Source organism: Odontomachus brunneus, unplaced genomic scaffold, assembly GCF_010583005.1.
Source record: "Odontomachus brunneus isolate Ranch 3 - 2012 unplaced genomic scaffold, Obru_v1 Obru_scaffold_140, whole genome shotgun sequence".
Classification (NCBI taxonomy): Eukaryota; Metazoa; Arthropoda; class Insecta; order Hymenoptera; family Formicidae; genus Odontomachus; species Odontomachus brunneus.
The window spans coordinates 259,148-283,312 of NW_022639590.1; the positions used below are offsets into that span (position 1 = coordinate 259,148).

The following is a 24,165-nucleotide window of genomic DNA, read 5'->3' on the forward strand; positions in this document are numbered from 1 at the left end:
TACTTTGCGTGACACTATGCTCTTTATTCTCATGAAATGGCTCTAATGAAATATGCAACAACGTGATTTCAGAACATAACAGTGGGAAGCCCGATTATCCAAATTGAGGCGAAAGATGCTGATACGGGATTAAATGGCGATGTGCACTACCGTTTGAAGCAGGATTTGGCAGGTCATTGGAGAACTTTTCGCATCGACGATAAAACTGGCGTGATATCTTTAAAATCGCCACTCGATAGAGAGACTCAGAAATTATACGAGGTATGTGGAAACAAAGGGATTTCTTTCGTTAATTATATTTAATTCGGCTGGTTCCGTTTTCGCGTTTTAATTGACTTTTGTTCGCGAAGGAATGACAGATGAAGTTAATAAAACTCGTATTTTTCTCGTGTAGATTCGAGTGGAAGCGTACGATTTAGGTACTCCGACGTCATTAAGTTCCGACCTTGATCTAATTATCTATGTTCGGAACATTAACGATTTCGAGCCTCAATTTTTGCTGAATATTTTTAATATCAATTTCACTGAGGAACAGCTTCCTGGATCAGAGATGGCGTTACTTCCGGAAACAGTCGACAGAGACGAAGTAGATGACCTGGATGATCCACCTACGCAAGTTTGTTACTTCATAGTTGGTGGAAACGACGGTGGATTGTTCGTTTTAGATATCTACAAACACGAGCTTAGCGTAAGTACCTAGAATTAAAATTGGTTCTTTGAATATTGCAAATGAATACACACACAAAAAATGAAGATACGTCTGTGTGTAATCGCGGAAAGTGATAAATTAACCCTCAATTTTTTTATTTTTTTGGCGATCTGAAAACAATTTCGATACTGTTCGTTATTCAGACGGCTAAAACACTGGATAGAGAGCAGCGAGAAGAACATATCTTGCTCGTTAAAGCAACGGAAGACTGCGAGACTGTGCCAGTTAACGAAACGACATTCAACGAGGCTGACGACACTTTGTTGCAAGTTGTCGTGAAAGTTAACGACATCAACGACAATGCACCGCGATTTGTTAACAAAATTTTTACGGGTGGTGTTACTACCGAGGCCGACTTTGGCACGCAATTTATGCACATTAAGGTAATCTTATATTGCTAGTGCCGTTACACGAAATTATAGATTTTCATTGATTTCTTTATCGTAGAAATTTGTCACTGCTTATAGTAGCAATTAATATTTAATCTCAGAACGCTTTTTTATGTACACACATTCTACGTGCGAATTCGTATTACAGGCTATTGATTTAGACGCCGGCGATAACGCAGTGATCAGTTATTATCAAGTAGGTAAAATCCACATGACGTTAACTGAGGGCTTCGAAAATATGCAATTGCAGCCTTTTCTCGTAAATCCGGATACGGGAGCAGTGAGTCTGAATTTCGATCCGCAACGAGGGATGAAGGGTTACTTCGATTTCATGGTACAATTTTATCAGTATTTCTTTTCAAATTCGAATGAAACTTTCAAAATCGATTCTACCGGAATCGATACTTAGTATTTTACATTTTTTATTTTTCGTTATACAAAGCGTCAGTATTTTTTTTGTTAACGCTACTTATTATTTATAATTAACGGTTTCTATATAACAAACATATAATGTATTATGATTTATCATTTATATACGAACATATATATATTCAAGGAGTAATATGTACAAATATATAGGTGCTCGTTAATGACACGTACAGTTTGCAAGATACTGCAAGAGTTTTCATTTATTTATTGCGAGAGGATCAACGAGTTCGTTTTGTTCTTCGTCAACATCCACCAGAAGTCAGAAGTCGAATCGAAACATTCCGAGAGTAAGTAAAATATCTACTGCATTCTATATTATCGACGACCACACTGTAAAGTGAGTTATGAGCAATAGATAAAAAAAAATATCCAAATATATTGCCCATATAAAATATCCTAATAATAATTAATATCAAAAGGAAGTCTAAATTTGTGTTATACATATGCACACACAGAATTCTGGGTAACGTCACCAGCGCTATCATTAATGTCGATGAGTACAAAGTGCACGAGAATCAAGACGGTTCCGTGGATCGAACGAAGACAGATTTATATTTGCACCTCGTGAATCGTCGGGACAATTCGATTCTGGAAGTGCCCGAGGTCCTCGAGTTGGTCGACCGTAACATCGAGAAGCTCGACAATCTATTCAAGGAGTTCAACGTCCTCGATACGCAGCCGGCAAAGCCTCAACCGATCGTGCAGTACGAACAAGCTGGAACCACTTTCTGGCTCCTCACGGTGACTCTGTTTCTGGGAGCACTATTGATACTGTGTGTCACCCTGTGTTTATCTCAAAGGGCGTCCTTCCGAAGGCAACTAAAAGCGGCGAACGCGTCTCCGTTCGGTAATGCAAACAACATTGACAGTTTATCGTAGAAAGCTTCTCAATGCTTCGCATTCTCCTTCGGCAATTGCTAGTGTCCGTCACTTGACTCGCGCTGCCTTTGATGACCAGCGAGATACGAAGTTAATTTAGTAAAGTACACTCTTAGGAAATCCTTCGTTCCGTAGAAGATTTCCCTCATGCGATATTATAATATCGAGGTTTAAAATTCTCAATGTCACGATATTCTTAAAGGTGCGTCGGATTCGGAATTTATCCGAAGTCCTGGCCGTGTTCCGAACACGAATAAACACAGCATGGAAGGCTCGAATCCCATATGGATGCACGCTTACGAGAACGAGTGGTTCAAGAGCGACGAGTCGTTCAGCCATACGTCCGAGAGGGATTCCCTCGATGAGAACGCGCTCAATAACGAGGAAATGATGAACGAAGCCAATACAAACCAAAGAGCCAACGATAAACCATATTACATAGAGCCGAGAGTTTCGACTATTTCCAGGTACCAGAGCTACTTTTCCGACTTTACTGTCGCTTATTCGCAAATTCGCCGATTGAAATCTAAGTAACTTCGATAATACGAAAGCACGATCACCATGTATAACGGTTTAACTGTCGTGTGTTTAATTAATTAACGTGAGATATATATCTCCATATTTGCAATACGGCAAATAAAATTCGTCAGAGCTACGCAAGTTTCGATTATATTTCAACTTCAATTCGACGTTTGTTGTAACGACACGCAATACCGTATCATTATGTTCAATATGTGTCGTGATATGTGGCAGTATGCGTAACTTGCATTGTATTTTGTATTGTTGTAGCGTCGAGAGTATAGACATTCAAAACGATTACAGCAGAGACTCACCGATTTACGCGGGACACAGCGCAATCGTCAATCCTCTGGGGAAAAAGGTCGAAACAACGGAATTATAGCGAATCATTGGATATCTCTGGAAATCGCAAACGGTCAAACCAATTACACTAGTGAATCGTTTAGATATGCAGAATGCAGTGCGGAATATACGTTGTAAATAATTATGTTGTTGCATGATTGATTAAAACGGATACATTTTTACGGGCTATCACACAAAGCATTCCCGCGAAGTATTTATTATTGTGCGCGCGAAGTTGATACGTGAGAATCAGTGTATATTTAATTTATATTGTACAATATATATGTGAGAGATATATTTAATTATCATAACGAGTGCCGAAGTTTTACACCAACGACTTTATTTATACGTTAACATGAATTAGCGTCGACTAAGTATCTGCACAACGACTCGTCGTACAACCAATTTTTGTACAACAGTTTATTACAACACACTCCTTTGTAATTTTTATAGATAAGTAAATAATTTTTTTCAATAAACCGTGTCTTTGTAACGCAACCTCTTACGCTTACGGGAGAAACGACGTGAAGTCACGCCTAGGTAGGTAAGTACGAAATTTTCGTCGTTTCTCAGGGATCAATGTACTATTACCAGACTTCGCGCAGTTAAATACGCGCGATAAGAGAGAAAAAAGAGAGAAAAAATTTATATTAAAGCGTAATAACGAGGCATTACGGTGGCACGATGTTGTTCACGCACGCAGTAATAGTGTTCTACAGTTCGCATTGTATTGGATTGATCCACAATTTCGTGCGCGGATTTGTCAAGTTGGCAGTCGTATATTGGTATTAAAAGGATAGTTCCATACAGTTGACCATCTATATATATATGCTTTGATAATTGATATTTTTTGATGTTAGTAATTAGTGTTTAAAGAAGTACAATTGTTGTAGCTTAAAAATGGAAGACAATAATGAGTTTTTCCGGTGCATTATCTCTTTTTACTTCTATAAAAATAATTATATACTTGGGGTGTTTTACCTTACCCACCATATTCACTCGACCATTTCCCCTCTGACTGTTATCCATTTCACTCATTACAGAACTGCCTTGACGGAATAAACTTCGCTTCTTTAAAAGATTCTTTCGAAAAATTGCTTGGAACGTTTTTACGCCGGAAAAGCATAAGAGTTCTATGAAAGAGGAATTATGAAATTACAAAAATAGCAAAAAATTGTCGAACAGAATGGCGCGTATACTATTGATTAAAATTGTTTCTAACAAGAATAAAGTGCACTTCAATTTTGTTGAAAAACCTGCACTTATGGATCAATATTTGTGCGACGCGTATCGCAATGACACACGTACGCGAAACGGAAAATGACCGAAAACGATCGAGCTCGTGTTGTACGCACAGTACAGCGGGTCACGGGTTGAAAAGCCAGGTAGTCGAGGAGACGGTTACCTATTCTCTTATCGTCTTCCTGAACGTCAAGTTCGCGTGCAACCTCATGCTAATTCAAGTCGGCTATATAAGCCACCGGTCAGCGGTTGACCTCACTGGCGTATAGGCGTCTTTAAACTCTCGAGGGCTCTCTCGACGTTATGGCGTATCTCGCTTTTTACAGTATGAATTCGTCATTACGGCGATGTAACGCCTAGTTAACGATAGCTATCGTTTCTTGAGCATGTAATCTTCATGTACAAAAATGTTCCGTGAGTGCAGTGCGTGTGAGGACCTATCGCCCCCGATTCACATTTTTCCGATTTTCAAACATTTCAGTGCCACTACTATTATTGCCCTCAGAGGCAATAATAATAATAATAAAATTAGAAATTGTGGATTAAGCGAGAGTCAAATTATTATTTTACAACGGAAAATACGCTGCTTTAACATTTTACTATTAATTAACTTAAAGATAGTTAGCTTAAAAGATACGTACTAAAGATCGCGATAAATGGCTCTCAGAAATTAGGTTGCTGATGTTTATCGCTATTCCTTGAACAATAAACACGCGAACCCGCGTTAAGAAACCCCTCTTGTATCAAGAAGTTGCGGTTGTTATTATCCGACTTATCGAGACACTGAGTCATCGGAAAGCACTGTTTTGATGTAGTATATCTGAAGACAAATCTCAGACTTTTACAAAACAATTGCATTATTCTACTTATATTTAATGATATACGGATAAAACAACTCCGTTGATACAACTCCGTTGATAAATTTTCTGTTACTTAGGAACCAAATGCAAAACTCGATTGTAGAAACAAAAAAATTCTTATAAGAGGTTTCTACTCAGCCAATTGCTCTCAGTTATCTCAATTGAATTTTAATACAGCTAAATATTCAGACGAATGTTTTCGATCACTGTAACAGAGATATTATTTCTCGTCAGTGAGTTTTCCGTTTAGTCCCCATTCAGTTATTCAAACCGAAAATTTTTTCCGTGTATAGCCTCTAGAAGTCGCATTACTTTGTACGATGATTTCTTTTCGCATCTCTGAATATACTTGCTGAATGTACTGAATGCGTCATTTTAATATTCTTCCGCTTTAGAAGTTGCATGATTTTACTTGAAGTTAATAGAACGAAAAAAAGTGCAATGATCACTCATCGGTGAGTGACTAATCGCGAGATTTCCACCTCACTCGTTCCACTTGGAAATGATATTAATTCGAGGGCTATCGCACATAGCTAGATGCACCTATGGAGGGGATGGTCGCTGTTCGTGACGTACACGTGACTCGTAGAACCGCGTCGACGTTGGGGTTGAACAGTACAACCCCTTTCACACGCGCGGCATACGCGGCCGCGTGAAGTATGTTGCCAGACGATTCTCGAGAATGTTGTCTCTGGATCACGGTTGATCGTACCCGCCGAGCGTCTCAGTGATTTCCCTCCGGTGCGATTCTCGAAGGGAGATAAACGCGTGGTTACGCGCAATCGAGATCTTCGCGCGCTCGCGAAAATGAACATCTAAAGGAGAAGAGCGAAGGAAAGGCGTAATGTGTTAGAAACATCGACGCGAGAATTAACGCGTTAAAGAATTGTCTCGGGAAGAAGGGAGAAACGCGAATTTATTTCGGGAATGTGTGCGCGATTACCGCATTACCGGAAGATTCACACACGCTCGATGTGCGATCGATGGATATTCGTATAAATATGAACTGTTTCGCGAACTCGTGATTCTCCGCGTTTCAGGTAAGCGCTTTTCCTGTTCTTATATTTTTTTACGGTATTGTGCTGAAACATTATCAGAGAGCGTCACGAATTACAAAGAAATATTTTCAAAGCACAAATATAATCATTACACAAAATAAAACATAATTTTTATTTTCGCAGAAAAACATTAAATCATTTCGAATACTGCTTCCTTTTTATCACGAGATGAACAAACTGATTTCATCTTTACGTTTGGTATTTTTCTATTTTTACAATGATATAACAAAAGGATGCAACATTTGTCGTTGACAAAGGTATTTTTAAGCGTGTCATAATATTCGCAACATAGCATCAGATATTTCACATCAACAACGTTTCTTTTAATTGGATTTTGACATTTAATGTTTGGCGTGATGATCATTAAAAAAATTAAAAAAACCAAGAGTAATTTTCTCTATGAGGCAATTTCGTAGAGAAAATGATCAATTGGGAGGGTTGATGACTCCTCCATTCATGCGCAATGAGATATCGGCATTGCACATTCATGACGAAATGTCGATGCAATCGAGAAGACATATCGACGTTCTTCACGTGTACCGAAACTCCGCCGCCACCGCAACGGACACACGTCTGGCATGCATTTATTAATTATATATTTACAAAGCCGTTCCGCGAAAATTCACGTGGATTTTCAATCGCACCCACGTGCGAATATCGATCTCGCGACGCGAGCCGCGGGAATGCGGAGGAAAAAGGAAAAGCCTATCGATCGTTCACTCACCCGCGTGGACACTGACCGGTAAAAACTTATAGCGCGTGGAGACGAGCCGAAGCTCATTTCATCGTTAGACAAACAGGACCCCTGTTGTCGGATCTACGTACGAGAAGTTGATACTAAATATTTCATTGAACATGTTACTTCAGCTACACGGTGGAATATTTATGCAATGTCAAGGCACCAGACAGAAAGTGTCCATCGTGCACAGTACAGGAATGCAACAATATGGAATAAAATAAGCTTGAAATGTTTCCTAGAAAAACAAGGGACTTTTTCTTCCCGACGTGAGGACTCTTGCGTAATCAAAAGTGTGAAGTGGAAAAAACCAGAAACGAAGAGAAGTGGGCAGTGATCGATCGGCCACGATCGAAAAATTTGACCTGCTTATTCGTACGGCGAGTACTCGTCCAGCAGTCACGCACCAGCGATGTCCAAACACGTTATTGATGTCTGAAATCTTTGCAAAATTACATCCAATTTCGTTTTTCTCCAATTGTTAAGTAACGATGTGATCAGTACTTTAAACACATTTAGAAAACGGAACATATGAGAAGTTAAGAGAATTTCCACAAATCTTCAACGAGTTGCTCAAAAAATACGCACGTATCATTTCAAACTTTTCAAACTTGATGCAAAAATGATACAGAGGAAAAATTGCTGAAATCACGCAATAGTGTCCTAAATTGTGTCCCATCAATTTCTTTATTATTATTGAATATGAATAATAACAGGCAAAAATAAAAAAGAAATAAGCAATGAGAAATATAAACCTAAAATTTCAGATTTTATCTTATTTTGTGCGTGCTTAAAACAAAAATTTAAAAAATCAAATATCATTAATGAGACACGATTTGATTTTTTTTAATATGATTTTGTAATACGTACAAAATAAGATATAATCTGAAATTTTGGATTTATATTTCTCATTGTTTATTTACTTTTCGTTTTTACCATTAGGTTATATTCACAATACATTTAATAATAATAAAAAAATTGAAGTACAATTTGGGAGACCGGCACAATTTCGGCGACTCTTCTCTATCAACTTTTATGTAACGTTTAATATCTACAATGTTCTGGAGCGTTCTTACGGAACATCATTTCCTCGCTTAAAGTTCTAGAAGTGATCACACATTGAAGATAGGACTGTAAAATATACCGCCATAAACACTTCTCTGTCTGGCGAAACGAATGTGCCGAGCATAATATATTAGTCTCGTTGTACAGATGTGGTCGATGACCCACATTTTCACAATCCTTTAACAATCACGTGCGTGCTATATTGGCAGTCGTAACGAAACGTATGTGCGTGTGTGTGTATGTATGTATGTATGTCTCCGTGAATGATTTCATCCACATGAATGTGATAATACGAGGCGCGTCATGCAGGGTAGCAGTATTGACGGAAAACGAGCACGTAACGTTGCAGAACATAAATAACAATACGTTGTGCAACATCACAGAACCTACGAAATTTTTCGTTTCGCGATAATCTACTTAAAGCCATTATCTTACATTATTTAATTTCATTTTAATCTATCGTTCTGTCTTCTTTATTTTTTTACTAAAATACTTGCGAGGTTCCGTAGCAGATCGCGCGTAATATGTCATTAAGATCGTTTCCACATTTTTGCATTTTATAACGCATATCGAGAGATCATTTGATATACGCTTTAAGATACTATACTTGAGATACTGTAAACGTTGCGCACAACGAATGTCCACGACCCAGTTTCGTGATCATAAAGTCGATACGTACAATCGTATCTAAACTCACCATCTTTTCGCCGTTAACGTCGATTACGTGTGGATCATAGTGATATGGTATTATCAATTCGCCGTTACTTGTTTCACGTTTAACTGGCCCTTACGAATAATGCGTTTGACGCTCCCCACAATCTCAAACATCTTGTACCTCGTCTTCGGAAGTCACAGAGATATAGGAAAGTCGCGTTTAACTTTTTTCAGAATGCCCCTCGCAAAAGTATGGCTTAAAGCTTGGATTTACTGGGGACTCGTTTGCGGTTGGGTCGAAGGTGCTCGACCACGCTTCGACACGTCCACGGATATGGGATTGGTGTTGATTCCAGCGGACGCCGAGGTCGATTCCGTGATCTTTCGGTTGCGCGCCACCGATCAGGATGCGGATTATCCTCTTGTTTTCGAAGTGACTGGTAATAAGAAAGAAAGAAGATATAAATATCAGTATATTTGATTAATTGAAATATAAATTGTTAAATTTTGGATTAAATATCACAAATGAAAAATTAAATAAAAAAAAGTAAGTATAGTCTAATAATATCAAACAAGATATTTGTGAGCTAGAATCTCTGTTCTGTTACTTTTAACGGCAATGTTGCTATCGTCACGTATCATTGCGTAATTACTACACGATATAGCGCATTTTTCGCCCGCGTCGACACGTAACGAAAACGCCGCTATCGTTAGAAAGTTGCGGGACAGATATGCCGGACTTAAAGAGCGATTTCTGTGTTACGTTCAGCAACAATTACACCAGTGGTGAGGATCGACAATCTGCCGTGCACGCTGTTCAACAAGGTCTGCCAGGCCAATGTAATTTTAACGAAGCGCCTTATGCCCGGGCGCCTCCACGATTTCGCTGTCAGAGTTCGGGACACCAAAGGAGATTCGAATTCGATGCAGGCCACCATTTCCGCCACGAACGCGACGACCTCGCGTGATAAAATATTCCCGCACATACCCTCGCTGATAATGGTGCCCGAGGTAATAATTGATGGTACCACTAATGACGTTAATTAGCGCACGCCGTAATTGCTACGGCGTAAAGTGTAACGCAGTGCAAACCGCGTTCACTTCGTGATCCCTAATTATTGCCAATTAGCAGCATTAACATAAGTTAGAGAATACGTTATTGCATTATCGTGCAGTGTATCAAAAGTAAAATAAAACGCCTTGAAAGGACACTAAGCCGGGCAAGGAACTGGATTATCTTCTCGTGCGAGCCAATTCCTGGAGCGGCAAGCCAGTTTACATCGAATTGTGGGTACGTTCGACGGTCGTGACTCTCCTACGAGCGTAATTAATGCGACGTATGTAGCGTAAGAATCTCGTTTCAGCAACCCAAGGACCTGTTCACCATCCGCCAACGACAAACGCAGACGCAAACGCGCGGTGTGATTACGTTGATCGGCGAATTAGATTTCGAGACGCAATCGATGTACACTCTCACAATTTACGCAACGGTGCGCATCGTTCCTTTAGCGATAAGTACGAGAAAGAGAAAGAGAATGTACACTCGCCCTCAGAAAAATTGTCAAGCCTTTATTTGTGAATTCAGAAACATATCCGTCTTCTCCATTGAGAGAATTCTCCTATTAGTATGGATATGTATTTAAACTTTACAAGTAAAAGTCTGGCAATTTTTTTGAGGCGAGTGTACACATATCTTCGATAAGAATATTTCCAAATGACAGGATCCATACACGGAACCCGGGAAGGACACCAGGAATATCGCAGGATTGAATATCGTCGTGGTGGTTCAAGATGTACAGGATGTGCCGCCAATTTTTACCTTAGCACCTCCTCTAACCAGACTTAACAATTCTGTGCAAACTGTAAGTTGAATATACTTGTAATTTGTTATATTCTTAACCCTAGAATCCTAAACATACATGGATAAAATTTAGCACGACCAACTTTTCAAACGTTACCGTTCTTAAAAATGTGTTTTCTCATCATAACTTTTTCATTAAATCGCATAAGTATCAATTTATTCATATTCCTAGATGTTTTCTACATTGATAAAAAAATTGAAATTTTCAATCATTTTTCCGGAAATTATGAGCAAATGAAAATACGCTGAATAAAATTCGCTCATGTTTAAAGTTTACGTAACTTTTGGATGTTTAGGATTTCAAGGTCAATCAAAGATTGCAAATAACTCGAGACTTCAAGTATCGACTTAAGATAAAGGAACTCTTTCTATAATTCTCGTCACGAGTTATTTAACTGGCTTACGAATTTTGTCCATGGCGTTCGTGCCATTTTCAGGGCGACATAATATTACGAGTCCACGCGGAAGATGGAGATAAGGGAGTGCCGCGTGAAATCACGTACGGCCTGGTGTCCGAGGGCAACCCCTTTGTGCCATTCTTTAACATCTCAGAAACAACCGGTAAGGGAACATGTTCGATCGACGTCACTTCGCAAGCGTCGTTTCGCTGAAAATCACGAAGATTGGAAGGATGTAAAGTGTAATTTCGTTATCGACCCACGTGTATTTCGCTTGTCCTTAATTGGTCGCGCGGTGACTATACATGTTTAACGCGGTCAGGTAACGATGAAAGGATTCGTCTTATCCCATAGGTGCAGAACTGCGAGCCCTCGTGTACGGTGTAATTAATTTACTCGATCAGTTGAGTCATCGGTAATTCTCTAATCTATCTCATGTCACGCCCCGTTTTCCACCTGACGGCTTCGACGCACGGGAAAAAGTAGCAATGACGTTGAGTCATACACCCCTCTGGTACAACAACCTGACCTCATTCTGCGGAAAGCTTCGGACAATGATTAAGCGAGGAAATTTGTTACTTGCTGTCCCGACGATTTCGATCTTTCATTTCTTGATAACTGGGCTGATTTGTACTACCCGCGCGTAGAATCCGCAAAAGAAAATAGCGTGTGTGATTGCGTCCAATAATTCTTACGTGTTTTTCTTCACTTTCTTCTTTCCAATTTCATCTTTTTCGAGAGTGGCGCATCTCGAGAGCCATAAAAAACAATAGAAGCCACAGAAATTAGAACTGTAAACCACGATAATAAAGTAAATGAAAAGGTATCCTAAACTGACACGCGTGACACAATGTGAGAAAACGCAAGCGACAGAAATTGTTTTTACCAGCAAATAGAAGAGCTCGTATTAAACGAGATATCTTAGTCGGACAAATGAAATTTGATCCACGAAACAGATTTTGTTAAGCCCTTTGCCGAGTAAATAACGCGTTCGCACGCACGCACGCACGCACGCACGTTCGAGCAGATTGGAGAATTACGCCCGGAATAACGTCGGCCGAAATGCTTATCGTATTCGGAATATTGGATTTTTCGCGACAGTCGCGCCAAACGCGAGCCAAGTAAGACGACGAGAGGTAAACAGAAGAAGCTAGAGGTGGTCGGAATAAGTCTGGACAGTCTACTACGGCCAGGTATCGATCGTTCTCAGGGGTCAGTCTCTGCTTTTCAACCTGCGATGCTTATCATTTCGTGGCAAGGAGCATGCGATATGTACAGGGTCCTTGCGTGTGCTGGTTTCACTTACATCTATCCAGCGGCGTGTACGTAGACGTACGCCACGAACGATTTCTTGCGTCGATTCTGCCGGTATATTATGTAAAATTATTGCCGGCCAGCGTGCGTGTACATGCGGCGCGGTCGGCAGAGGTAACAAGAATTCGCCCATTACCCGCGATGTTTTATTCAAGGAAAAAATAGTTCGTATAACATTGCTACACAGAGTCGTTCTCCTCGCGAAATAATGAATCGTCCCACACGCGAGATTTTGCGCGTCGGGAAATGAAGAGCATCCGCGGATTGTGTGCCTACGTGTATCGGCGTGCAAGCGTGACCAATTAACGCTTCTGAAAATATCGACTTTAGGGAAAAAATGCACACTCGACGCTCATGATAATTTCGACGGCACGATTCCCAATGAATCATAATAGCAGGTATTTTCTCGACGAGCGCATCCTGAAATGATTTATGTATTTGCTTACTATACTTGGCGCACGAACAGTGATTAGTCGAGTGAGAAAAATTCAGCTGCTCGTTAACGTAAACGTTATACAAATTGCTTGCGATGTTCAGGTGAGATCGCTCTCGCCAGACCTTTGGAGGAACTCACGCAAATCACTCACGTCGGTGCGCCTGTCGTGCTCAGCGTAGTTGCTGAAGAAATACGAAGATCCAGAGACGAGCCGCCAGCTCAGGCGACGGTCGTCGAAGTCGGTTTTCTTCTCGGCGAGCCAGGCAACAGCCCGCCGTATTTTGAGAACGATAAGTTGGTACCTAATAATTTTAATATAACGAGCACGTAAGGATTGCAGGGCAACGTCCTGATGTGGAGACTTGACCTCATTTTTGTCAATTAGCAACACGACTTACAGTACCTTTCTCTTCAGCATTTTTACATCTTTCCGAGCCTTTTGTCCTTACGTTTTTTTTTATTTTAGAACATAGATAAAATTTACTCATACCAACTTTCTTAATGTTACCATTTTTGAAAATATGTGTTTCGTTTTTTCACTATAACTTTTTCAGTTTTATTAAATCACAAAAACATTATTAGACTCAAAAAAAGGTTGAACTTTGATTAGTTTTTCGGAAATTATAAGTAAATGAAAGTGCATTAGATAAAATTAATTTGTATCTAAGGTTTACGTAACATTTTTATGCTTAAAGTTTTGGGGTTAATCGTCACGAATTTAAATCAAAATCCACGCTCAAAAAATCACGTTACTTATATTATTCACAGTACAATTATATATATATATATATATATATATATATATATAAACTTATATGATATTTACTTGCTATATATTATATAGATACATTACATCAATACCAGAGAATTTGGAGCCAGGTTCTGTGATAATATTTCCCGAGCAGTACTCGAGCAGAGTCCGCGACGAAGATATCGGAAAGGCTGGCGTGTTCGCATTAAAGTTGCAAAATAATAATGGTACTTTCGAAATAAGTCCAACTGTCGCTGAAAGAACGGCAGATTTCATCATTACGGTGCGAGACAACACATTCATCGATTACGAGATGTATAAAAGTTTATCTTTTGAGGTACGCAGCTCTAATGTAAGATTGTTGAACGAAATCGCTCAATCATATCGTTACTACCATAAGCTGCTTGCGTTTTTATTATACGTATTTGCATACGTTAATATACATCTCCTGTTTGTTAATACATGGTATAGATTATTGCTCAAGAAGTCGGTCCGGCGACAAATTTATCGGCATCAGCGGCAGTGGTGATATTTATACAAGATCTGAACGATAATTCGCCAGTGTTCGACGAGGAATCTTACGAAGTCACACTGTCCGAGAATGTCACCGCTGGAACTCGAGTTATTCAAGTAATTTTTAACATGTGATTATGAAATAATTAAATAGACAAATTACACATCTTAATTTTATTGCGTTTTCATAAACATAAATTTAGAATGAATTGCTTTCTAAAATTAATCAATTTTATGATATTTTGTAATGAATTTATTCCAGTAATGAATTTATTCAAGCGATGCATATAGTTTCGCCTGAAAAAATATTCTTTCGAGTTTTACGATTTTGTCGACAGGTGCATGCGACCGATAAAGATACCGGACTCTTTGGCAATATTAAGTATACGGGTATCACGGGACGGGGCAGCGACGCTTTCGCGATGGATCCTGATACTGGTTTAATCACAGTCGCGATGGGGTCATCTTTGGACCGTGAAATGGCAGCGCAACTCCAACTGACCGTAAATGCGCGCGATGAGAACGGCATAGGTAACACAGGCACGGTACCTTTGATAGTGAACTTGCTCGACGTGAATGACAACGCGCCGGTTTTCGCGAAGGACGTCTACGAATTCATGCTAAATTCTGATCTGACGAACTTCACGACGCCAGCATTCATAAAGGTACGCTTGTCAGTATTAAATCCGTACTACAGTCAAATGGTACACGTGCAAAAACTTGTTCCAAATGACTTTATGTGTTGATGTGTGCAGGCAACGGACGTCGATGCCGAGCCACCAAACAACGAGATTCGTTATGAATTAATTCACGGAAATTATGAGAATAAGTTTTACCTGAATGAGATCACTGGAGAGTTGATGTTACGTTCGCCCATCACAAAATTCAGGCGGAAGAAGCAAAGCCTCTACAGCAATCTTTTAAGGAAACCGCACAAAGGACTCTTTCAACCAGAACAGACGATACGGGAGATCGTAACGAGAACGACGACGTCCCCGAGCACGATAAACGCCACAGGCCACAATATTTCAGACGCAATCGAATTAAAACACCAATTTGGCGAGATAAAAAAGCATCGGAGAAAACGGGAAAGCGATATTTTGTACACTCTAACTGCCAGGGCGTATGATCTTGGTAAATATTTAATATTTATAAACGTACTTAGAAGAGTTGGAATTTGACTTGAAATTATTTTCATCAGAAGATCAAAAAATTGAATTAAAAACTTACTCTTCCGTTTGAATCGAAAATTTGTTTAAGAATTAATAATTGAAGGTCCTATGTGCGGTCGAATTGTGAAGGGGAAATGTCAAGTCTCTCTTCTTTATTGACCTGCTGTTCCAGGTGTGCCACATCTCGCGAGCGAGACACGGATCTCAATTATTCGAGGAAGTGCTATGGAGGCTCGTATAATGATGTTCGTGGTACCAGGAGAACACCCAAATCTAACGAGAACCGCCGAGACATTAGCAGCCATCACAGGTGGACGAGTGAGCGTATTGGATACACGTCCTTACGTGCCGGACAATCGACCCGGCGTCAACGGCAGTAGCGTACCAGCGGAAGGGAAAAGGTTAAGCGCGACTTATCGATGTTTTCAGTATATTGCATGTTTTACTTACGAGGAAAAGAGTATATATTGAGGCGAGAACCTTAAAATTTCTGAAATTAGTCACACCCAAATTCATATCTTAACAAATTCATATCTTAACAAATTCGTTAAAAATGAAAGAGTATATCGTGTTGACCACACATTATATCTCCAACATTTTCACTTCGTAATACAGAACAATCGTGGTGGCCCGCGTCGAACAGACCGAACCCGGTACATCGTTGGTCGACGTAGAAAAAATTCGCAATACATTAGCTGCGAATGGGTTTGGCATCATCGGCGAAGCAGGCACCGCTAACGTCTCGATGACGTACGGCTATGAAACTACTACGAAACTCCCGATCGATGGAATAATTCACGTTGGGGGAGACAATACGGGCACCTACGTAAATAAAACAATCAGCAACGTTCATGAGGAAGTAGTGAGTAAACGTTAATTGTTCGCATTACTTTGTTGACTTTGTCGTGATAGAGCGGGCAGGATGGACGATATAGCATTTATCGTTAAAAAAAAGTTTCGTTAAATAATGTTATTACAAGTCACATTTTTTCCTTGCTTCGGTCGACAATTTCCTATTTTAGAGAAATGAGAAGTCAGGATTCCTTTTCAGACTGTGTACAAAGCGGAGAATAAACTGCTCTTCTGGCTATTAATTATTCTGGGTCTACTGATGCTGCTGGCAATCGCGGCGCTTATTATTTGCTGCATTTGCCCGGGCTGCCCATTTTATATGGCACCCAGGAAGCGCAGAGTGTACTCGTCAGAAACGCTCATCGCCCGATCAAACGGTCGACCAAAACGACATCTTCATCGAAGACCGATGGCTGCGATCGAGAGTAATCGCTTTTCATTCATTACTTCGCGCTTTCTAGAAATTATACATACCTTCCTTAAGACGAATTATCGTGATTATAGTTTTAGTTGCATGATTATAGTAGTCTGCAATTTTTCTGGAACTATCTCTATTTAATAATTACGCCTGCAATTAAAAGATCATCTTGATACATTCATAAAAATGGCAAAAATATACGCAGTTACGTCGAACGGAAAGAAACAAGCTTGGAGTGCGGATCCAACCCGACGAAACTGGCAGTTTAATCGCCGAAATACGAAGAACGGTGGCTTGGCGTCGCTTCCTGGTGACGTTGTGTACATTTCGGAGCGCCCTCCGATCGACCAAGCGAATGCGGAGTCACTGAGACTACGCGACGGTCCGACCTACGATCCTTCGAGGAGGAGGAGGATTGAGGAACAGGAGAGAATGTACGTGGAAGATGTCGAGGAGAGGAAAGTTAGAGACTACGATGCCACGGAAGCGGATTCCCTGCAACGACACGAAATCGAACGAGGTTCGGATATTCTGCGTCAAGATTACAGACAAAGGTGGTTAGAACATGTTACAGTTGAATGTTCGTCACGGAAATCCCATTATAATTGATATAAAGCTTTCTTTCTTGAATATTGAACTCTTGAAAACCAAATTTCAAGAATTTGTTCTTTGAATTTAGAAACTCTAATGTGTAGAATAAATTTTACTACAAATGTTAATGAATCAGTTTTGTTTCTTGAAACCACAAGTTTAACAAAAATATGATTATCTTTACTATCGGAATAAAATTAAAAATCTTATTCAAATCTTATTTACTTACTTTTAGCCCTCTTCACAAAACGTAATATCTTTGCCGTGGAATTTGTCTAAATTGAGATAAAAATAATATTTAATGACATTCGCATTTTAATGAAACTTACTTGCATCACAGATACGTCGATCCCGAGTCGAACAATGAACCAGCTGTGAGAGAACAACACTTCTATCGTGAGGGCAATGCGGAGGTGCTTCAGTTAGTAACGCGGGGACAAGTGGAGGACGACCACTTGAGCCAACATTCTCATTATCCGACGACTCTGATCATAGATGGCAAGGATGTGCTTCTACAGCGGTTTATGCAGGACCAGAAAGCGAGGCACGAAGTGACGATGCAGGAACCTGAGTTGGTACGCACCGTTGAATCTCATCAACGCCCGAAGAACTTATATCAGCATCAACAAGAAATCCTTCTACTGCCAGAGGAACTGGAGCTCCGATCGCATCGACATGTAGATGAAATGGGACCCGGCATGCAAAAAATGGCAATGGACGATACATACGAGACACAGAAAATGGCAATGGACGCAGAGTCGCATATTCGCGACGTGCATCGTCAAGAGGTCTCGATAGGTGTGCCTGGAATATCGTCTACAGATAGGCCAGCCATCCCGAAAGAGCATTCCACGCCGGTGCAGTCGTACGCGTTTCATGATCTGGAGCTGGCAAGACAAAACGCCCTGTTGACGCGATTGCTTCTGGAAAGAGAATCTAGGCATGCCGGCGGCGCGATAATGATGGACGCCGCGAGTTACCTGGAGACTCAAAGTCTTCCCGGACAGGTCGCCATCGCGACTCAGACAGATAGAGCCGCCGCGACACAGACGGAACGGCAGGTTAGAAGCAGAAGTGATAACGATGAGTCCGACGAGGAGAGTCGAAGTCGCAAGAAAACAAAGAAGAAACGCTACGGCGAGAGTGAATCGAAGAGAACACGCACACTGTGGATGAAGTCACCCATCGAGGAAGAGGAGAGTGAATGTTTCGATAAGCGACTAAATATCTTGAGGAAGAAAGTTAAGGAAGTAAAGGAAGGCCGCAGAGTGTCTCTGGAGCCTAAAATACTGCGTGAAATTTCGGATTCCCTCGACGAGAACGGGAGTTCTTACCCGGAGAAGAAAGGAAAATCGCGAGCTGAATCGAGAGCTGAAGAAAAACCCTCTGAAGAGAGTAGCATCGGATACAAAGTACTGGGCGAGAAGAACGGCTCGTCATCGTCAACAGAGGTAAGTAAACAACGATATGAGACAATTTTCGGCGAGAAACGAGTCTGGTCGTCGCCGGAGATAAGTATCGATAACGGTCAGTACATTCGCAAAACGACGGAGAAGAAAAGCTCGAGGAAGGAGAGTAGAGTGAAGAAAGAGAAGAAGGTGGAGTCCGTCATAAAACCAAGCTTTCGGATTTTAGAGAGAGAGATCACAATGCTGACGAAGAAGTTGAGTAAACTGGCCGATAAGAAGATACAGCAGACCACAGGGGACGACAGCACGAGCCAAGAGAAGTCGAAGTCGTCGAAAGACTCAGATCAAAGTACACTGAAGACGAAAACAGACGAGCGCAAACGTTCTGAGACCTCGCCAAGTAGAATGAAAGAGGCGGCGGTCTCCACGAAAACGCGGCAAAAATTCAAATATCAACAACCACAGATCATGAGTCCTGGCAGTTCCGAATACGACGACACGTTCGACAAGCCGAAAAAATCGAAGGCGGGATTTCGTCAAGAAGTTGCGAAGCACAAGCAGGCAAGCAGCCGCAGTCATACGAAAGTGAAGAGACAAACGCAGACACAAATTGAGCGTAAGGAGCACAAAAAGCAAGTCTCACAGCGAGATCGAGAAGTCGAGAAACGCAAAGATGTTGCGAGTAAAGAAAGTGCATTGCCAGAATCGAAAACTGAGAAACCTGCCGTAAAATTATTGTCGCGCGCACAAAAGCTGGCAGCCATCGGTCGTAGGGAAAACATCCCGGAGGAACACAGCACGAGCACGAGCTCCGATCGAGTGGATAGCAAGAAAGACTCGTTTACCACTCGAGATTCCGACAAGAAGAGCACGGAGTCTTCAGACGTTCCATCAATATCTCATCACGTGGATCAACGAGAACCGAAGCGAAAACTGGGCCGCGTGAGCAAGAGGTTCACTGATGATTTTGTGACGGAACGGCAGATGGGAAGTATTGATCAGGAAAATGCGCTTCATTCAGCGATGGGTGCGAGCATATACAAAGAAGACATTGCGAACGATGCAAGGGACGCTGAAATAATGCACCAATTCTCCGACGATTTTACAATAGACACACGGACAAAAGAGGTGGAACATGAAACGCCACCTGATACTGAAAGTAAGGTTGAAACCGGACGCGGTGTATCTCCCGATTTCAGGAAAGAACACGTTACTCTAAAGAAAGTTGTTGAGGATGTCGCGGTTCTTCAAGATTTGGAATATGCCCAACTCAAAGACGAATCGACATTGGATGCCGTGAAGATGCAGCAAACAGAATTGTTTAAAACTCGTCGCGTAAAACAAATTGAGGATAGCGAGGAGACCGTCCCTTTAGATTCTACTGTTCAACAAACGTTAGAAGAACATCGGATAAAGAGATCGACATTACATTGCAGCAAGTGTGCCGACAGAGAGAAATTAGCTGATATGACTGCAAAGCATGTAGAAGAAATGCATGAAACTTTACATGAAACCGAAACAGGAACAAAAAGAGAAGAAGTTACACCAGAAAAAGAAGTACATGAATTACAAGTCTTGAAAGATGATGAAAAAAGCGCGAAGAAGGAAGTGGATGCAAAAGAGAAACATGTAGAAAGCCCGAAAATGTTAAGCGACTCTAAAAAATACACAGAACAAGTAGAAGAAGAAGAACAAATTAAACCAAATGGATTCTATAGTGATGCTAATATATTACTATCAAAAATAGACGAAGATTCAAAAGATATTAAAGAAATTACAGGTTTATCGCATTCAAACGGAGAAGATAAAACTGCAGAAACACATGTGGAAGAAAGAAATCTGAGAGGAAAGTCCAGACGTGAGTCGAAACAACATAGTGAAGAGGAGGCGCCTTCAGCAGAGAGCACTGTGGATACTGTACGAAAAATAGCGGAGGAATTAGTGCCAAGAGAAATTGAAGATATGTCGTTACATGGAATTAAAAGCGACATGGAGAAGGAGACGAAGATTATAACGACAGATAGCTATGACCATCAAGATGCTGCCAAGAAATTAGATGAGATTTTAGAAAAACCCGTAACTTCGGAATCCGAGTTGGAGAAAGCACAGGAGGATGAAAAGTTAACGATACAGATGTTCGAGGAAGTGTCTGGTATTAGTCAGCCATCTAAAAGTGAGCCTGCGCATATAATCGATATTCATCCTGCGTCTGTAATCGAGGAAAGCGATAAAACGTTGACAGACGTTCATGAAGCTAGTCAAGAAATATCGGAAGAAAGTTCAATCCAGACCGAGCCTGGTAAAATAACGGATGTTGCGATAGAAGACACCGATACAAACAAGGTAAAGCATGTGCCCATTACAGAGACAAAAATTGGAAGTTATGAAGAAATATCTCACATATCTTCTCAAGAGCCACCTAACCTTCAAGAAACGAAATTAGATGAAACTGATAAGACCGAGCTTTCGACATCTGCGACGGAAGTTACCACTTCCAGGCAAGAAGTTGCGGACACAGAACAATCACAAGCTGAACATTCAGAGGACGTGAAAGAAGAATCACTTCGCGAAGAACAGAAAGAGGAAGAGGAAGAATCACTCAAAATAAAAGAAAGATTCGATGAAAAAATGGAAGAAGCACTCGATAAAGACTTTCCTGATGAGTTGAGAGAACATTCGAAAGATTTGAATGTAGAGAAATCAGCTGTCGGTCAGGTAGACACAGTGGACAAAGCTGAGATAGTCGCTGAGAACGTGGACACCGCAGGTCCACAAGACCAAGACCAGGCAGAGCAGCGAGTAGACGTAAGCGATCCAATTTTTAGCAGCATTATTGATACACTTGAGATATCGGAGGAGAGCGACTCATCCAGTGATGTTTCCAGGAAAACAACGCTGACCACAAGACCTTATGATACTCCACGCCATAGGCAAAAATGGCAGCAACAAGAAAGCCTTGAAATAGCGATAATGCCGGGTATCGTCGGTGACGAAAAAATGGCAGCGGAAATCGAAGCAGAAGAGGACACAGACAGTAATATATCACTCGAGGAAATCGAGAGTGTAGAAGATTCAACCACGATCGAAGAACCAATCGATGACAGAGCGAAAGATGCAGAAATTGCCACTGAAAGGTTTCTTCTGGCTGAAAAGATGTTCTCCGGTGAGGAGGAAATAATGTCCGTTTCTGGCGCGGAAAAGATAATCGTTGAGGATGGACAAGACAGAGATCTCCACTCAAAATTCGAGGAAGTCGTAGAAATGAAAACAGGCATAAAAGGAGATATTAAAGAGGCATTGACAACGATTCAAACTGAAGTTACCTCGATTGTAGATATTACGGGACTAAAAGACGCCTCGAGACAAAAAGTCGAGGATGAAAGTATGTCGGTGACAAAAGAGCATGTGGAAAGTACGGGTAAGACACCTGATAGGAAAGTCGAGGAAGTTTCCGAGAAGCCGGACGACAAAAGCAAAATTAGGTCGCTTTCAAGGCAAGTCGCACAAGTGGATTCGAGAGAAGACGGAGCAAGTGTCGAAGATGCCAAAGGACATAAAACAGAAGTTAAAGATGTTGAAGAAGACAAAACAAGAAGCAAGGACAGCAAAAGCGACATACCATCGATCTCGGAGAGGCATGCTGCGAAAAAAGGAACTTTCCAAAGTCCCATTAAAAGGAAAACGAAACCCGAGCGATCGAAGGTTGCTTCACCCTTAGTGAAGAAGCGCATCCTCGACGAAGAATCGGAGACAAGAGCGACATCGATTCAGTCGCGTCGTCGATCCCGCAGGGATATCGACGGCGATTCGGAGAAGCAAAAGAAGAAAGACGTCGGACCGCAGAAACAATCACGAAAAGAAGAGGAGCCCCAGCGGAAACAGGTGTTGCCGAGAACGAAGTCGAAAACGGACAAGAAACCCGCGATTCCTGTGAAAACTGGCGAGATCGACATGAGCAAAACCCGGTCCAAGTATATGGCTTGGTACAACAAAAAACGCGAGGAAGCGGAGAAGAAGAAGCTAGAGAAGAAGGCTGCGGAGGACGAAGAATTGCCTCGTTGGGTGAGCAGAAGCTTGAGACATCAGACGACGAAATCGAAAGGCAGACTTGACGTGGAGCACAAAACTCCGGAGATGACGCCGCGCACGAGACGCAAGATCAAGCCTCTGGTGAACGTCGAGTCCGAACAGTTGAAGGCTATCGTGCGTCAAGGTCGGCAGTTGAGGAGAGCCGAGGGCAATCTCAAGGAGGACCCGCCGATCCAGATATTCACCAGAACACCGCCGGTCTCCACGTCGGACACGCAGCCGCATCGTCTGCTGCAACACTCGGAGTACAAATACGAGAAGGTACCTCCGCCGTTTTACTTGCATCCACCTCCGGCGCCGCATCCGTCGCCACAGCTGTCGCCGGAGAGATCGTTCGAGGTACAACCGTCCACGTCGCAGTGCGAGCAATCCCAGGGCGAGCTACGGACAGACGAGATCGTACAGCTCCAAAGCGGCGGTCGCCTGCGACATCAGCAGCTCCTCGAGAAGAAAAGTGTCTTCGATATCGCGTACAGCGAAGCTGCGCCGTCGCAACTTCGATCCGACAGCGCGACTCCGCCGTCGTAACTGCTTAAAGAAATCGATGCTGTAGACTCTCTTCTGTAGTATAATACAATATATAGTATAATTATTTATTTTGCAAATGTTATATATACAGAGTTATATATACTTCTAGAGTTATATATCTTCGATCATGAAATAACAATTTTATATGTTGTATATCCATATAATTTTATATATCGCGTATCTATACAGGCTGCTCCTGACAGTTCATGATACACCCGTTGTCTGCAGGTAGGTCTCATCAAACTGACTCACAAAATTCTTCTACCATTTCGCAAACCACGTACAATTTTGAGTTATTAATTAAAGAAGATTGAATGAAGTGAATGAGCTGTGATGGCGACATCCGTCGCCGTGTATATTAGGCCAAACAAAACAAAAATATCCTCTACTATTTTGCAAATTACCATGTAGATTTTTATTTATTAATTAAAAAAGGTTAGTGCATTAGCGCGCACAATCGTGCACCAATCTTCTTTAATTAACGATCCAAAAATTTACGTAGTTGCTTGTAAAATAGTAGAGGAATTTTGCAAACAAATAAATGTGTCAATGATTGTCAGACATCCTGTATACGATTAAAATAATATCAAGTTATATGTCTTGTACATATATTTCGTCTTCTTACTGACAATTTCATCTAGTGCTAATTTTTTAACTACTCCTGCTCGATTCGAATGCATTTAACGAACGATACTTGCCTATTGGGTTTAGTGAGGAGAACAACCATCGTCATCTTTTCTACTTTCAATGTGTAGGATATATAAAATTCTCTCCTAAGTCAAGTAAGAAATGTATAGAACTGTTTGTAGTATAGATATATGTTACTTTTACGTTACTGCCAGCGAAATAGACTTACCTTTGAATAAGCGCAGCAAATGGGCGACCAATTTTATATCGTGGTTATTATTCCGATATAATGATGTTTATATATCAGCTCTCTTGTAAATATAT

At 41.1% G+C, this 24,165-nt stretch overlaps 1 protein-coding gene across 2 annotated transcripts in view; it reads left to right on the top strand.

Moving 5' to 3' along the window:
- The window catches only part of LOC116850270 (cadherin-23), a 40,594-nt gene extending 16,429 nt beyond the window's left edge, over positions 1–24,165 (top strand). Inside the window, exons 19-41 of one of the 2 annotated variants that reach the window (XM_032828337.1) lie at positions 73–261; positions 395–688; positions 853–1,092; positions 1,247–1,432; positions 1,678–1,814; positions 1,983–2,374; positions 2,609–2,873; positions 9,117–9,322; positions 9,652–9,893; positions 10,090–10,173; positions 10,247–10,372; positions 10,604–10,744; positions 11,181–11,304; positions 12,993–13,185; positions 13,736–13,979; positions 14,114–14,272; positions 14,494–14,820; positions 14,911–15,289; positions 15,500–15,728; positions 15,943–16,189; positions 16,379–16,604; positions 16,803–17,151; positions 17,529–24,165. In XM_032828337.1, the coding sequence (XP_032684228.1) occupies positions 73–261; positions 395–688; positions 853–1,092; positions 1,247–1,432; positions 1,678–1,814; positions 1,983–2,374; positions 2,609–2,873; positions 9,117–9,322; positions 9,652–9,893; positions 10,090–10,173; positions 10,247–10,372; positions 10,604–10,744; positions 11,181–11,304; positions 12,993–13,185; positions 13,736–13,979; positions 14,114–14,272; positions 14,494–14,820; positions 14,911–15,289; positions 15,500–15,728; positions 15,943–16,189; positions 16,379–16,604; positions 16,803–17,151; positions 17,529–23,214 (10,665 nt within the window). In that variant the 3' untranslated portion in view covers positions 23,215–24,165. Of the gene's footprint in view, positions 1–72; positions 262–394; positions 689–852; positions 1,093–1,246; positions 1,433–1,677; positions 1,815–1,982; positions 2,375–2,608; positions 2,874–3,195; positions 3,579–9,116; positions 9,323–9,651; positions 9,894–10,089; positions 10,174–10,246; positions 10,373–10,603; positions 10,745–11,180; positions 11,305–12,992; positions 13,186–13,735; positions 13,980–14,113; positions 14,273–14,493; positions 14,821–14,910; positions 15,290–15,499; positions 15,729–15,942; positions 16,190–16,378; positions 16,605–16,802; positions 17,152–17,528 lie in introns of those variants that run through there. The other variant, XM_032828336.1, reaches the window with a different exon arrangement.